Here is a 14,493-nt window from a genome sequence, read left to right on the forward strand (position 1 = left end):
TTCAGAAAAAAAAACTTCAGGAGAACAACAAAAAGAATTTGTTAGATTACAAGCCAGCATGCTTAGAAATCCATGACAGTATCAGATTGCAGCATCCTCCTGTCAGCAGCGAGGGCTGGCCATGATAGGTGAGGCTGGAAAACCGAGCCCATGGTCAGGTAGAATTACAAGCTTGAAATACACGGCATGTGCAAGTTAAGGAAATACTCCCTTCTCTCCCCTTCTTTTTGATCGCCCGTCGCTTGTTCCTGATTTCACTCATCACGCTGCATTTGTAAAATCCCAGGGACAACGGTTTAGCTATCGCTTGCCCCAATAAGGAATTTAAGACACTAAAACCTTTTCACATAAATTCCCGGTACTAATTTTCAGGGACAGAAAGATGGATTTTTCTGTCCTCCGCACATGACTGCCAGCAGCCACCATGGCTCTGCCCCTGTTTAGGCTCAAACTGATTACGAGACCTCATTAACGGAAGACAGAGTCGTTCCAAAAAGAGTAGGAAGAGACACACATTTAAGTGGAAAATTACAAACGTTGTTCCATAGGGGTGTATAAACTAACACTTTATACTCTCACTCCTGAAAAATCCCTAATCAGTATCATAACCGCAGATATCTTTATAACAATGACAATTCTGGCTTTGTTAGAAAGATGAAACAACTGCTAACATCCCTTTTTGACTTGCTCCAAAGACACTACATTGTGAAAGATTTTGATGTAGCACTCTCAAGTGAAGCATGTTTCTGGCATTATAAGATCAGAATATGCTATCCTACTGAGACAGAGTTTCAGAAAGGCTGGCATTGTGACCTTCTCACCTGCTGTTTCATTTCAGCATAGACTTTTTCTGAGTTCAGCTCCACCTGCCGCTTAAACTCCTCCAGGGCAGCATCTGCCTGCTGGGCCTGCAGCCTCTGTACCTCTGTCACCCGAGTCAGCTGCTCCTCCTTCTCCCTAGAAAGTCACAGAAAATTTTCAGAGTTCAAGTATCAAATAAAAGAACAAGTGTGCTGGTGTAAAAGAGAGGCCTTTAACCCTATCAGTTTAAAATAGTATTCAGATTTCAATTTCCTGTCCCGGCTTCTGCCAAACTTCCCTTAGCAATACTTTGAAGAAGGGAATAGAAGGCTGGAGTTATTTGCACTTTCTCTTATTGAATTTCGCACACCTAAACACGGCATTCATAGCTTATGACAATACCCCCATCTTCAGAATCTGCATTGACTTGAACGGTTTACTACCTGCTGTATAACCCCCTTCTTTTAATCTCACCTTTCAAAGTATATTGCCCACCCCCCCAATATTTAAATGAATTCCTCTTCTCCCATTAAACAACAAACAAAAAAAATTATCCCGGTGCCATCTTTGCTCAGACAAGATGCAGGATTATTCACTGCTTGACACGTCTCAAAATGCAAAGCAGGGTAATGCGTGACATACGGTACCTTCTTAATCTATTAGAAACCCATAATGCTGTAATATCTGTTCAGCTTTAAAGTAACGACAGATGTTAAATCCTTATGCAAAGATATTCCACATTAACAGCCTATACTATTTGACATATCGATGTCAATACATGTATAGAAATCGGTTTGGGTTTCTTAAAACATCAGAGTGTATCAACAGTAATGCAGGCACAACACTTCATGTACACAGATGCACACATATGTATGTATATACACACCCCTAAAATAGACAGGCCCACCATACTGACACATCACAGACAAAAATTCTGATCACTTGCAAATATTTGAGAAATCTTGATGCAATGCCTCACACAGAAGACACCCGGGCAGTGTTGTTAACTTTCTATTACACGTTTCTATCACCACAGGTCAGCGGCGTTGCCCGACTTTGTGTTACAACACAGGGGAACACAATGGTGTATGAATGGACAAAGCTGGCTGCACCAGTGGCTTGTAACAGAAGACACATTCAGACAGACCTGTGGCTGACATTTTCATTTTACAGGCGGAGGAAGTACCTCGTGATAAATTTCCCATTTTGACAGAAATTATTTCCATATAAAACAAAGAATCTGACACATAAGAGACGGAAAAGACCAGCTAATTCATCTAGTCTGTCACCTTGCCAGCACTGAACCAGCTATTACAGCACTGAGCAAGCCTTTTCTAAAGGTCAGGAAGCTGCCAAGCCCAAAGTTACAGCATTCACATCCTCTTCTGTGGTTTTCATACCAGGCTTTGACAATGGGACAAAGAACATAATCCTACATCTTCACAAAGTGTCCGTTTGCAGCGTAGGAGAGCAGCGTAATTCTATTAGCAAAGAGATCAAAGAAATGCCACAAGCCCTGAGTAAGTATATTACTGTTTACTTTTCTAGGTTTTTCATCATGCATATTTAAGAAAATATTTGATTTTGCTACCTCACTAACAGCTGATGGAATAACTGAGACATAAGGAGACTGCTATTTTCCTTACAGAAAAGGGAAAATACTTTTCTTAGCCAGCAGAAACTGGTGCAAAACAGAACAAAATCCTGTATCACATTTTTGGTGGTAATTGTTTAGGATTTTGGGGTTTGTGTTCACGGAAAAGCATGCAAATTTTCTTCAAATTTGCTAGAGAGTATCCATCACTCCTACACAGACACGCTTTATTTCTGCTGCCACAGCAATTCCATTTTCTAAACTCCTTTCAGGGGAAGCATATCTGTGTATTAATCTAAGTTACCATATTCACCATTTATTTATGAGACAACAAAAATTACACAGCAAAAAAGAAAACACCACCAAAATCAACATTTTTTTCCCCCATCTGGATTCAACTCGTAAAAAGACCATTTCTCCTACAGAGGATCCAAAAGATCAAAATTGCAAGTACAAAAATCCCCGGACATTTCTCAGAACGGGCACACCAATGATGTCGCCAGAGCTGAAAATGATATAAGCGTCTGACGAGTGAGTTCGGCATCGGCTCTAGCTGCAAAGGCATTTGGCACAATCACCCCCTCGAAACCCATGTACTAGGGAGCTGCTGAACACAGAAATTTTTAAGTTAATGGCTTTTTCATACTGAATTATGGTGAGCATGCCGTTTCGCTCTCCCACAACAAAAATCTAACAGCAGTTTGTGGGAAAGAACATGTAAAAGGCTGAAATATCTTCCAAGACCTACACAGGGCTGAAGACCCTGCAGGAGAAGAGGGGAGCGGGCAGCAGCAGGGTTCACCAGCAGAGCACGAGCAGCAAACACTGAGAAGGGAAAAAACCTCAACTTTTCCTCCCAGAATTCCTCAAGTCAGTTATGGGCACTGGGTCACGAATCTCCCTCCCCACAAAACACATCTAATACTTCCAATCCACGCTGGAAATGAGCGCGAAACCCAAAGCTTATTCAAACGCGTCAAGAGACATTGGAACAACGCTTTTGGTCCAGTCAGATGGAAATGCAACAAATCTAAACAAGATGCCAGTCGTTGTGCTGTTAACGAGCCTCCACATTTACACATCTTCCTGATGAATATATTTTTATTTTGAAATATTATGATGTAAACTTTTAGGAGTCTGGTTCTATGCACCTTCCTTTCTTTGAAGGACCTAATCCCATGAATAGATGCAACATCTCATTATAACCAGGAATAAAACTTCATTTTTTTAAGGATTTGGGAGCTAGCGCACTCTGCTTTTTGTGCAGTTCAGATTTGTACAGAGGCTTAGAAAACACGTACAACAATGGACCACAGTTCACAAATATAAGAAAAGCTTTACTTTTTTTCCCAAGACACTGAGCAATGTGCCTTGCATGAAGCACTAAAATATTCACTTTGAAGATTATTTTTTTTCAGTTGGACTAGTTGTGGGGCCGAATACAATACAATTACATCACTTCAATCCCCTAAAGCTGAGCCGGTTTGAATATAAAAATAGGGTGCATTTACTCTTTGGCCCCAATTTAAAAAGCAGCAAATTCCTCTTGTTTCAGTGTATAAAGGATATGGCAACAGAATGAGCAATCTTCTACAGCACAAACCACCTCAGTGAAAGTTGACTATGAAGTCCAGAATTGCAATTTCAGAAAGCAGCACTCTGAAGTGTACTGATAAATGGAAAATATAAACAACTTACATACTTCCTCTTCATGCTTAATCATAAATATTTTCCTTGCTTCGTAAAGCGTCTTCCAAGAGGTAACAACTAAACACAGTAAGACATTACAGCAGTGCAAGTCAAGTAAATGAAACACAGGGCAAGCCAGGGACGTGCAGGAGAGGTTAAACAACCCCGAGATGTCCCAGCAAATGTGGAAGGAACCAGCTCTGTCGCCGCAGGGCTCCCTTCCCCCATTCCTGCAGGGAAGCAAGGGCTGACAACAGCAAACGAGAAGAGGAGATGCCCCTGTCTCGCTCACAGCCTCTTCAACAAATTAAAACATTTCAGACTGCACGTAAGCACACACATGTCCGAAGTGTGGACCTCCACAAGCTGCGTGTGGACAACTTCTGGGGACAGCGAGTTTCACATGCCATTAGCAAACCCGCACACAAGCGCCCTGGGCGCAGTTGAGAGAGCTTCTCAGGACAGAATAACAACTAGATTGTGAAAATCATGATGTTGTCTTAAGGAAATTATACCAGGCTTTAATTCATGAATATGCAAATTCTTCGCTAGGTTTTCAAATCCTGCCGGCAGCAGCTAAAACTCACTCATGTCCAAACAGACCATTGTTTCTCGACTGTAGCAGAGCAAGGAATTTCTATTGTAAGGATGCATTTTGCCACAGAATAAGCTCCTGAAACATAGATTCTGATGGACTCCACAAGAGGGAGAGGCTTCATCTCTCGCCTAAGTCTATCACAGGTTGTATGACTCTGGGTTTATGCCTGTGGAAAAAAAGAATCTTGGTCTGCAAGGCCGAGGCCTGGGAAGGCAGAGTAAGGGCTGAGCCTTGGCTCCCACTGATGAAGCCAAGATCAACAGTGATCTCCTCGGAACAGCCAGGCTCTCCTCCTGCTGATTCCCCTGATGATCCCGCAATTACACATCTGCACCGATCCTATGCATTTAGAATTGCTGTAGTTACACAAGTCTGCCCATTCCTTCCTCTCCTCCCTCATTATTAATGCGTCTGAGGGAAAATTGCTTCACCACCCACCAAACTGCAAACTATTCGCTTGCTGGAAGGCAGCTGAACAAGGGTATTGCTGGGTTTGTTTCTAAACACGTTCTTTTTATTTGTTGACACAAGAAATAAAAAATTCACTCTTTTACCAATCTGTGCTGAATCAAAATCCATTATCGCCATTCATATAGTCCATTTAGATTTACAAAAAACCTATACAAACACATGTTCCCAAAGGAGAAGACGACTCGCTATACAACACAATACACAGCATACCGAGTAGATAAAAACCTAACCGTCATCAAAACATGTATGGTCTGCCCACGCAAAAGCAAAACTGAGGCAATTTAACTTAGCGTCCTTTGTGTATAAGCTACAGAGAGGAGCACCTGTCCGGTACAGGGACACACGTCCTCCCCTGGGCAGGCTCTTATACAAGTGACCCCAGGGTCCCGCTCCTGGTCTCAGGGGCTCTCCCACGGGGGTGCCCTGGCGCTGGCAGGGCTCCACATCACTGCAGCAGGTCATTCATTTACAGCCAAATGCAACATCCACGGCACCATTTTTTAGCTGGGTGCGATAACCATTAAAAACCACTCCACGCAGCAGCCCCTTTAATTTAATTTCTAGAATGCAGACTATTTCAACTACATAAATAATGTATGAAGGCCTAAAGTACCACGTATTTGTAGAAAGAAGGGGATACTGGTTTAGTTTATTGTTATAGAAAAATGCTTCAGTAGTAGTAACAATTCTCCGGAATACACAAAAAACAACTTCTGCTCTGCTCCTTTTAACAAACAGTGACAGTTAAGTGACAGCTTTCTGCGTAAACTACACATTGGGCGTAATCGCGCCCATCGTAGCTGTGGTTGGAGCACCTCACCATAGAGGCAGTTATGGCCAGCAAACGAGGAACGACAAGGGCTCTCCTACACCACGAGCGCGCAAACATATGGAATATGTGCAGAACACTTCTTTTTGGTGCGGAGAGGAAGAAAGACAGTGTGAAGTCATTCAAGCGGAATGATAACTAAACCAAAGCCAGATCAAAGGAACGAAGAAGAAAGACTGAAATGTGAAGCTGAAATATTTATTGCCTTCAAAACATCATCCCTATCCTGTCCCTGGGCACTTTAATATTTCGAAGTTGTTAGAAAGCATTCGCACTTGTTTCATCATTTCAAAGAAATAAAGCCAAAAATATAAAGTAGAGAACAATTTTATCTTTCATTCCCTGATTTTAAGTATAAGATGAGCTTGTCTTTATGAGAAAAAGCCCGAATCCACTTATAAATTGTTTACAGTTTGCATATTTTGAGATGTTAACATCAAAAAGCTGGTCTGGATTCCTTCAAGTAAGCTGTAACAATGAATGATATTTACAACACAATTACTATTTTAAACTATATACTTATGTTTTAAATAAATCACGAGATAACATTAACAAACTAAACCACTACTTAAAGCCATTAATGAATTAAGAGTAAATAATGTTCCATGTGTGTATTTCACACTTCTATGAACTAAGAAGAATAATGCGCTATATTCAAAATTAATGGCTCACAAATTAACTAGACATTGGTTAAACACACTAATAATTATTATAACTATTTCTCATTATAATAATGACAGGGTACCGTTGTGCTAGGTGCTATGCAAACAGGATAAAAACAGCAACTGCAAAATGATGAATGAGACGTGGGTTAAAAGGCTGGGCGAGCGTTGTGAATGTGCCTGGAAAGGAAAATGTTATAATTTTGCCCAACACTGCAGAAACTGTCTACAAGATTTAGATACACCACATATACGAAAGGCCATGGAGGCTCGGTTATCAAGAGAGGGGGATTAGAACAGAGATTAATAGTCGGGGCTTTTACATGCTGAGATGACAGCTAAGCCTCACCAAGGAGAACATGGAGGGGAGAATTAGAGAGACAGGTGTGGATAACGGCTTAGATAAAAGGAGACAAGACTGTAATTAAAAGGTGGCCCAGCAAGTCAGCAGCAGAGATAGCAAATAGATTCATGAGATACCCAGAGAGGAGGTGCACAGAAGGAAGAGACGGGTATCGGAGAACAGTGCTGTGGCACAGAGAGCTGGAGGGCGAGCAAAATAAACCATCGGAAGGACAAACTAGGGGAGAGATCACCGAGCGCAGGAGAGCCAGGCAAGAAGAATCACTTAACACTAACAAAGAACAGCCCAAGATGTGTTATGAGTGACAGAGCCAACCGTGGTTGGCAAATCAAAGACGATGAGGATGAAATAACAGTACTAAGACTGTCTCAAATACTTCCAATACAGAATTCTAAATGAAACGTCTGACTAATTACTTCAGCTCAAAGCATACCAGGTTTATTATTTCAAAGAGGTGCTGAGTCAAAAAGCCTTTAATAAAATACATTATTTCCCACCAATCCTGTTTCTCTTCTACCCTTAGAGAGTCATGGCTACACCACCAAGTACTGGTTTTGAACAAGCAAGTAAAGAATCCAAAAAGCATTTCACTCGCCTATACAAGGAGGTACAAGGGTAGAGTATTCATCCTGTCATTCAACATATTTAAGGTAACTATTTTTACAAAACAATTGTACTATTATAGTTTAGGATTCAGAAAAATATCATCTATGTTGTAAGGGACAATATAGGAACTCAATACCGAGGAATGAGGAGCATCTACTCAGCTCACCAATTTCTTCTTTCTAAGAGGCTGGTATGGTGGACATGAATTTTTCACATTGTTTTGCGTTTTCTTTTTTTTTTTTTTTTTTTCAATAAAAATACTGTTTGAAATAATAACTTTAATTCTTCACTGAAGGTTGGTTGCGTTGTTGATAAAGCTGGAGGAAAGTTGTACAAAGTATGTAAAAAGTAAACTTAATATTACCAAGTTTAATTGAAGTCTAGCAATCATAATCGTCTAGCAACAACGACACACGGAACAAAGTCACTCCTTGTACTATTTTTGTAGATAGTTTTTAACTGACCCAAAAAAGGTGCCAGTCTGAAACATTTCGTGCTTATTAAAAATCAGTAACTGAATTCAATCATCTGTAAGACTTTCTTTAGCCAACTGGAGGCTCTTCTCATTTCATCAACATTTTGGGCACTATATAGTCTTGAAATGTACTGCACTGAATCTAGGAGATACACTAATGTGAAATAGAAGCCATTCAGAATAATAAGGGAACAATTCTGACATTTGTGTTAACTATTTGTATATTCATTTAGTGAGGTCAAAAATCTATAGCCCTTAACTGCGTTAATTATTAGAAGAGCAAGTTACAGCAGCTAACCTCATGTTATAGCACAATACGCTGATGTTGTTCATCTCAGAAGGCAAGTTTTCATTTCATACAGCTGTATATTCTACTGAAGCACCTTCATAGTTGATATCATTAAGATGATGTCATTTGATATCTCTATAACCATCTCGAGGGACATAACAGTCCCATAGACAAGGATTAAAAAAAAAAATAAAAATCAACTGTTACTTTTTTTGTACACCTGAAGCTTTCCTTTAAATACATACTTCATTATTGCCAGTAGGTCTCCAGAGAAACCCGTGAAAGAAAATGAAAGGCTGTAAATAGTTAATAGAACACTTTATTTTTTCTTTTAAGTGAGACTATTAAATAAAGCTACCACATTTTTTTGTCCTCTGTTCATACTTTACATTGTGCCCCCTAGAGCGAGGGTTATGTCAGCATGTTCACTCGGGCTAAAGGAATGTTTACAATACGCTGGAAACTTTGACTGGTTTTGCTCTAAAAGGTTTCAGATGCTCAACCAGAGCACCGAGTGGAGAACAGCTGGCTGGTTTTCCACTGATTCTTAGAGGAGGAAAAAAACCCCAACAAAACACCAAAAAACACACAGCCCTGTTTTAAAGAGTAAAATTATATCCAAACTCTTCAGCCACTTAACATTACCACTGCTTTTAAATCAAAGTTTGCTTTTTTCATCATATTGCAACTATTGCAACAAGACAATACTAAACATTTTAATAAAAGAGAATGATGAACACAATGAACACGAGCATAAACTCCTAATGTTCTTTATTGCAACATTTGGAATTAAAGACAATGCCTTCTCATATTTCTTTAATTATTTCCGGCTTTAAATAGTAATAGCTTTTCCATTCCTACAAGAATTCCTCCACACACAAATACTTCATTTTCAAGGAAAAATGGAATTAACTACAGGAAAACAGCTACGCTTAGGCAATTATCCTAAAAATATTAACAACAACAAGCGATTATTCAGAATCTGGATCCAACTCAGAGGAGCAAGAAAGGAAAAAAAAAATAAAAAATATCAACTTGTGTGTGGTTAAAGCTATTGCTCCATTTATTTATTTATCATCGTATTGATGATTATCACGCGGTTCTATTTTTCTGTGTGCAACAGCATTTATGACATCCACACAATACAATCCATACACTAGTACTCTGAAGGAGCAGCTGTTTAAAAATAAAGCTCCTAAAGGGTTCAGTATCATTAAGTTCACAAAATCCACTGTAACTCACAGGTTTTTAAAAATATAATTTTGGTATATTTTGAAAGTCCAGATTTAACTTTTTTTAAAATGTTGGGTTCCGATGTAACAGCAAATGCAAAATCACGCAACTGTAACCTGCAAAACAAGATGAAATTCTGTTCACTGCTGTTTATTCTACCTCGTTCCGCCATCCATCTTTATGTTTTTACTTATCCTTGCCTTCATCTGTTTCCCTCTTTATTAGCTCAGAAGCATTATGTATACCATTCGTTTCTCTCAGATTCCCATACCCTCGTTTCTTTTACATTGTCACTTTTACGATAATACCGAGAAAAGAAAAATTATACAAACACAATGGGAATTTTGCACCAGATTAGTAATCTCAAAGACTGAGAGACCCTTACACATAAAACTTCTGGTGCTAAAATTTGATACGTTTTTATATATTTGGAACAAAGCAAAGAGAGCCTCTCAGACCAAAGAAGTCTTCTCTTTGTATATTGAGGAAAACTATAAAACGAAAGGCGAGTCATTACACAGCCATAGCTGTAGGAAAAAGTGGAGCAGAGATTCTGCATGGGACCATTTTGCCCCGTTCCCATTTTTGTCTTGTCCCCGTTCCACCACCAGAGGTGAACTGTAGAAACACCAGGCAGAAGAGAACAAGGAGTCTCAGAACAAAACACAGGATGAAACACTCAGGGCAGCATGATAACAGGATCACGTAAACTCACATCACTGCACTGCACCAGAGCCCAAAGCAGACCGAAGCCCTGTGGAAATAAACCCAAGAGAAGACGGGAACACAGCGCAGCTCCGCGTAGCTGCAATCCAGGCACCCCTTTGGCCTTTGGGCAGGAATTCAGGCTGAAGTCACACGACAACTACAACGAGATTTCTTCTTGCACAACGTACTGACACTAGCTTCTGCTTTTGAGTAAGTGCGATGTAAAAGCCACTCTCCTAAGGCTTTACAAGTAGCATTAAAACCTCAGGACAAGCGCAAGGAGAGCTCCAGCTCCATTGCTCCATACACCTCGTGACAACGTCAGGCAGCGAACAAATGATTCAGAAAGAAATAACCAAATGACTGGCAAACCACACTAGGAGATGACGAGTAGAAGCCCTTTGAATAAAGAAATGACTAAGATTTCAAGAAGAGTAACTGGTACAAAAAAAAAGTTATTTCCTTCCCAAAACAGCATTTTTCCAACTTGTTTTAGCAAATACAAGTGCAAATGCATTTTTACCAGACACTTTCTGTGAGACAAAACCTTGTAGTAGTAATAACTCTACTCTACAGAAGAACTGAAATTTCAAATATATATATTAGTATCACTGAACCACACTGGACAAGTTCCTAGAAACAGCAGATCCCAGCATGAGTGCGCTGAGGCCCAGAGGACCGACGCAGCTGTCACACTGGGGATCATGGAAAGCAGCGACACAAGTCTTGCTACAGCTACAGCGAGGACACTCCGCAGCACCATCCCCACAAAGCAACCAACGTCTTTTCCTTGATTTTCATGTCAATGATTCCCAGAGAAAAATATGTGCAGGGATACAAGTATACAATAGGAAAAGAAAGGTAAATTACTTTTATTTCTGTATTTATTGAAAATCTACCTGCACCACCTTCACGCCGTGCCTTTGGTTGAAGAGACTTTGAAAGATTTTGGTCTAAACCAAATCACAAAATACTGTGAAAACTGTACACGTGCTTCAGAAACTGTTGTAAAAATCCAAATCTGCTAATAGATAGGAGGGGCTTCGCTGGTTTCTGGAAAGGGTAGCCCCTCTTTCTTCCCCAGAAGAGCTCTGCAAAAGTTCAGAGGAGGGGTAGAGAAGAGGTGTTGCAATGCAGAAAAGAGGTGTTGCTAGTTTCTTATGTAAACAAACAATTTTATTAAGTGACTTTCAATAAACCAGCTGCTAAACATTTGCTCTGTATCATCACCACTTGCACAGTGCTGAGATTTGGCTCCATAGGCAGGTTAAAAAAAAAAAAAAAAAAGGCAAAGATTGAGAGGAAGAATATTACGAAGCATTTAACTGTAGATTGTGTGCAGGCATTCCCTGACACGTCAATGTTCAATTCCAACGTCTGCACCTGCAGAGGTAACAGTTCATTTCTCCGAACATGAATTTTAAAATATTGTTTCCTTCAATCCTACAGAATAGAAGTATAAGATCTCAGGAAAGCAATATTTCAGTAGAAGAACGAAATATTAATTTGCGTATGAGACCCACAACCCAAAAAGCATTAAATCAGATCCCATCATTATTTTCATGAAGTGAGAACCATCGCAACCATTAGCCTGAGAAATCAGCAGCAAGGTGGCCTGCACTTCCAGGCAGGTGACAGATGACAAACACATGTATGTTTATAAGTTAGTCCAAAAATTCCACCTCAAGACGGACAAACTTTATATGTCTATGCAGTCATAAAGCTGTTATGGACTCCGGAATGGAAGTGGCAAAATCCAAACCACATTAAAACTGAGGTGGCCTAAATATATGCTGTATTCACACTTCAAAAAACTGCAACTATAACTATTTACTTACACAATGAAATCCTACCTTCTTTACTGTTTCATCTCTAGGGTTTTTTTATATTATTACTAATAACATATAAATAGACTTCAAACTAAATGCTGCAAAACAAATATTTCTGCCTGTACACCCAATATCCTCCTCGACGTAGGTCAAGCTGGCAGTTACACCTCGTACACGCATGGAGTATGTAAGTGCTAATAATGCACATGGCTGGTCTGCCCTTTCTTTGCATCATAAAAGAGATTTTTTTACCTCTCATCTTAAGCAACACTGGTCTAAGTTTCTCTGTTTATTAGCAAATAAATGAGGCCAGCCTTAACGTATCCGCACTTCTGCTGACTGCAAACAGCGCCTGGCACGGGACGGTGCTTCTTCCAGGGGATGCCTTTCGGATCATTGCTACAACTCCCATTCCAACATTAAATTCTGAATATTTGAATTGTGAATGCAATATGTATCTCCAAAGCCCTTATTGAACATGCACTGTCACTGGCGTTTCATGAAATTACTACTCTAATTATTTCTGAAATGTTCACAATGACTGGGAAGACTGCTGTCTGTAGTTTACAATGCTATTTCGGAACCAAAGGAAACAGTAGAAAAGGAAAGGTATTCTTTTTAAGAAAATTAAACCTTCCGTATGTCTTGAAACAGTTCTATAGTCAGAGGGGTTGAGTTGTTTGTCTTTATTTGGGGTCTAATATTAACAGAAGTCACTATTTAGCACACTGTTGAAAAGAAACAGAATTTCATATTTGTGATTGACCCATCAAACAGAATAAAGCATTAACAGCTCAAAATGTTGGCATCTTCTTATGAAAACAAGTTAGATGCAACTTTTGTTTAGGAACTACGATAGATATTTACTCAAAGCTGCTACTTCATAGCAAGAGACTGTGCAAAGCGGGCCTAAACTGAATGAACAGAGCTTAAATACTTAAACATTTTAAACTTGATAAAATTATCAGTAAGTGATAAACACTACAGTCTAACCTGATCATTTCTATCATAATGAAAACACTTTTTTTTCTTTTTTCTTTTTTTTTTTTTTTTAAAAAACACAATAATTTATTGTGGAAGATTTGTTAGGTCTTTAGAAAAGGGCATAAATCCTCCACCCGCTACGTCCCTGTTGGGAGCAGTACTCAAGTGCAGAGCAGATAAGTAAAGCTGCTTCAGAGACGATCACTGACATGGAAATAAGAGTTAAAACAGGCAAAGAACCTGTAACATACATGGCCAAGCCTCAGTTTTAAACCACATCAAGGCCACGCCTTTTTCCAGTTTCCTAAATTGCCACAAGTCTCTAAGCTTCTACATTTCAGTTCTTCAATAAAATGGGAAATATTTCCCTACAGCCTAGTAAATTAAAATTATGAAAGACTACAAATATTAGCAGAGGCAAAAAAAAAAAATTAATAAGTGTCCAAATTTCCCAGATCATGTTGAGGGCTACTCTGGATAACAGTGTTATATAAAGTCAGTGAGTCCTTTTCTTTCTCTTCCATCTGATTTCTTCAGCAACAAATGGATACTGACTTTTTTCGTAATTTTTTTCTGTTGTATTCAACTCAGTCTATAGCGTGACAAATTGTAATATAACTATACCTCTTTGTTTCCTATTTCTCTACTTAAAATGAAAGAGATAAGAACCACAGAGATTTAGCCTATTTGTAACCCACTCTCATGACACATTTTATGCAAACAAACTAAAGGGATTAGAGAAACAACCTTTCCCCCCAAGTAATTACACAGAAGCTTTTAAAGAATTCTCTGTTATGACATAAATGCAGTTTAAATGACATTCTAGAAAAATCCTTGGAGGACTTCCTGTAGTCACTTTTGCTATTAGGCAATGCCTATGACATGCATTGCTAAACTAAACATAAAATCTATATCTACAAGTCACCACCAACAGTCATGAGTATTAGAGCAATTCTTTTGCAAAAGATTTGTTTTTGACGGATATTTCTACCATAAACTTCAGAAGAAAAAACAAACACCCTAAATAAACTACGTATACTGCAATTCAGTATTAAAACTCTGGCAACACTATTTATTTGAAGTGAAAGATGCTTTTAGAAATGTGGATTTCACTATTCCACACAACATCTCAAATCACTTTCATTATGCAACTCTGTGGATGTGTTTGAAACTGCAATAGCAGTGTTTGCTGTCACAGCACTGGAAAAATAATAGTACCAATAAAGCCCCCTAAAATGCCTGCCACCTCCCTTCTACGCGTTTGCAGCTGACTAGCTGCTCACCATGTAATCCCGTGGCCATTTCAGAATCAAAGTGCATTCAGATCAAAGTAGTTTATGAGAAATCACGGGTGCATCTAC

The 14,493-nt window shown here is 39.2% G+C and overlaps 1 protein-coding gene across 9 annotated transcripts in view; it reads right to left on the minus strand.

Moving 5' to 3' along the window:
* CEP112 (centrosomal protein 112) overlaps positions 1-14,493 on the minus strand; it is a 171,889-nt gene that overhangs the window by 104,781 nt on the left and 52,615 nt on the right. For all 9 annotated transcript variants that reach the window (XM_074608019.1, XM_074608018.1, XM_074608023.1 and 6 more), the window contains one exon: positions 822-957. In XM_074608019.1, the coding sequence (XP_074464120.1) occupies positions 822-957 (136 nt within the window). The remainder of the gene's footprint in view (positions 1-821; positions 958-14,493) is intronic.

This window comes from Larus michahellis, chromosome 14, assembly GCF_964199755.1.
Source record: "Larus michahellis chromosome 14, bLarMic1.1, whole genome shotgun sequence".
NCBI lineage: Eukaryota > Metazoa > Chordata > Aves > Charadriiformes > Laridae > Larus > Larus michahellis.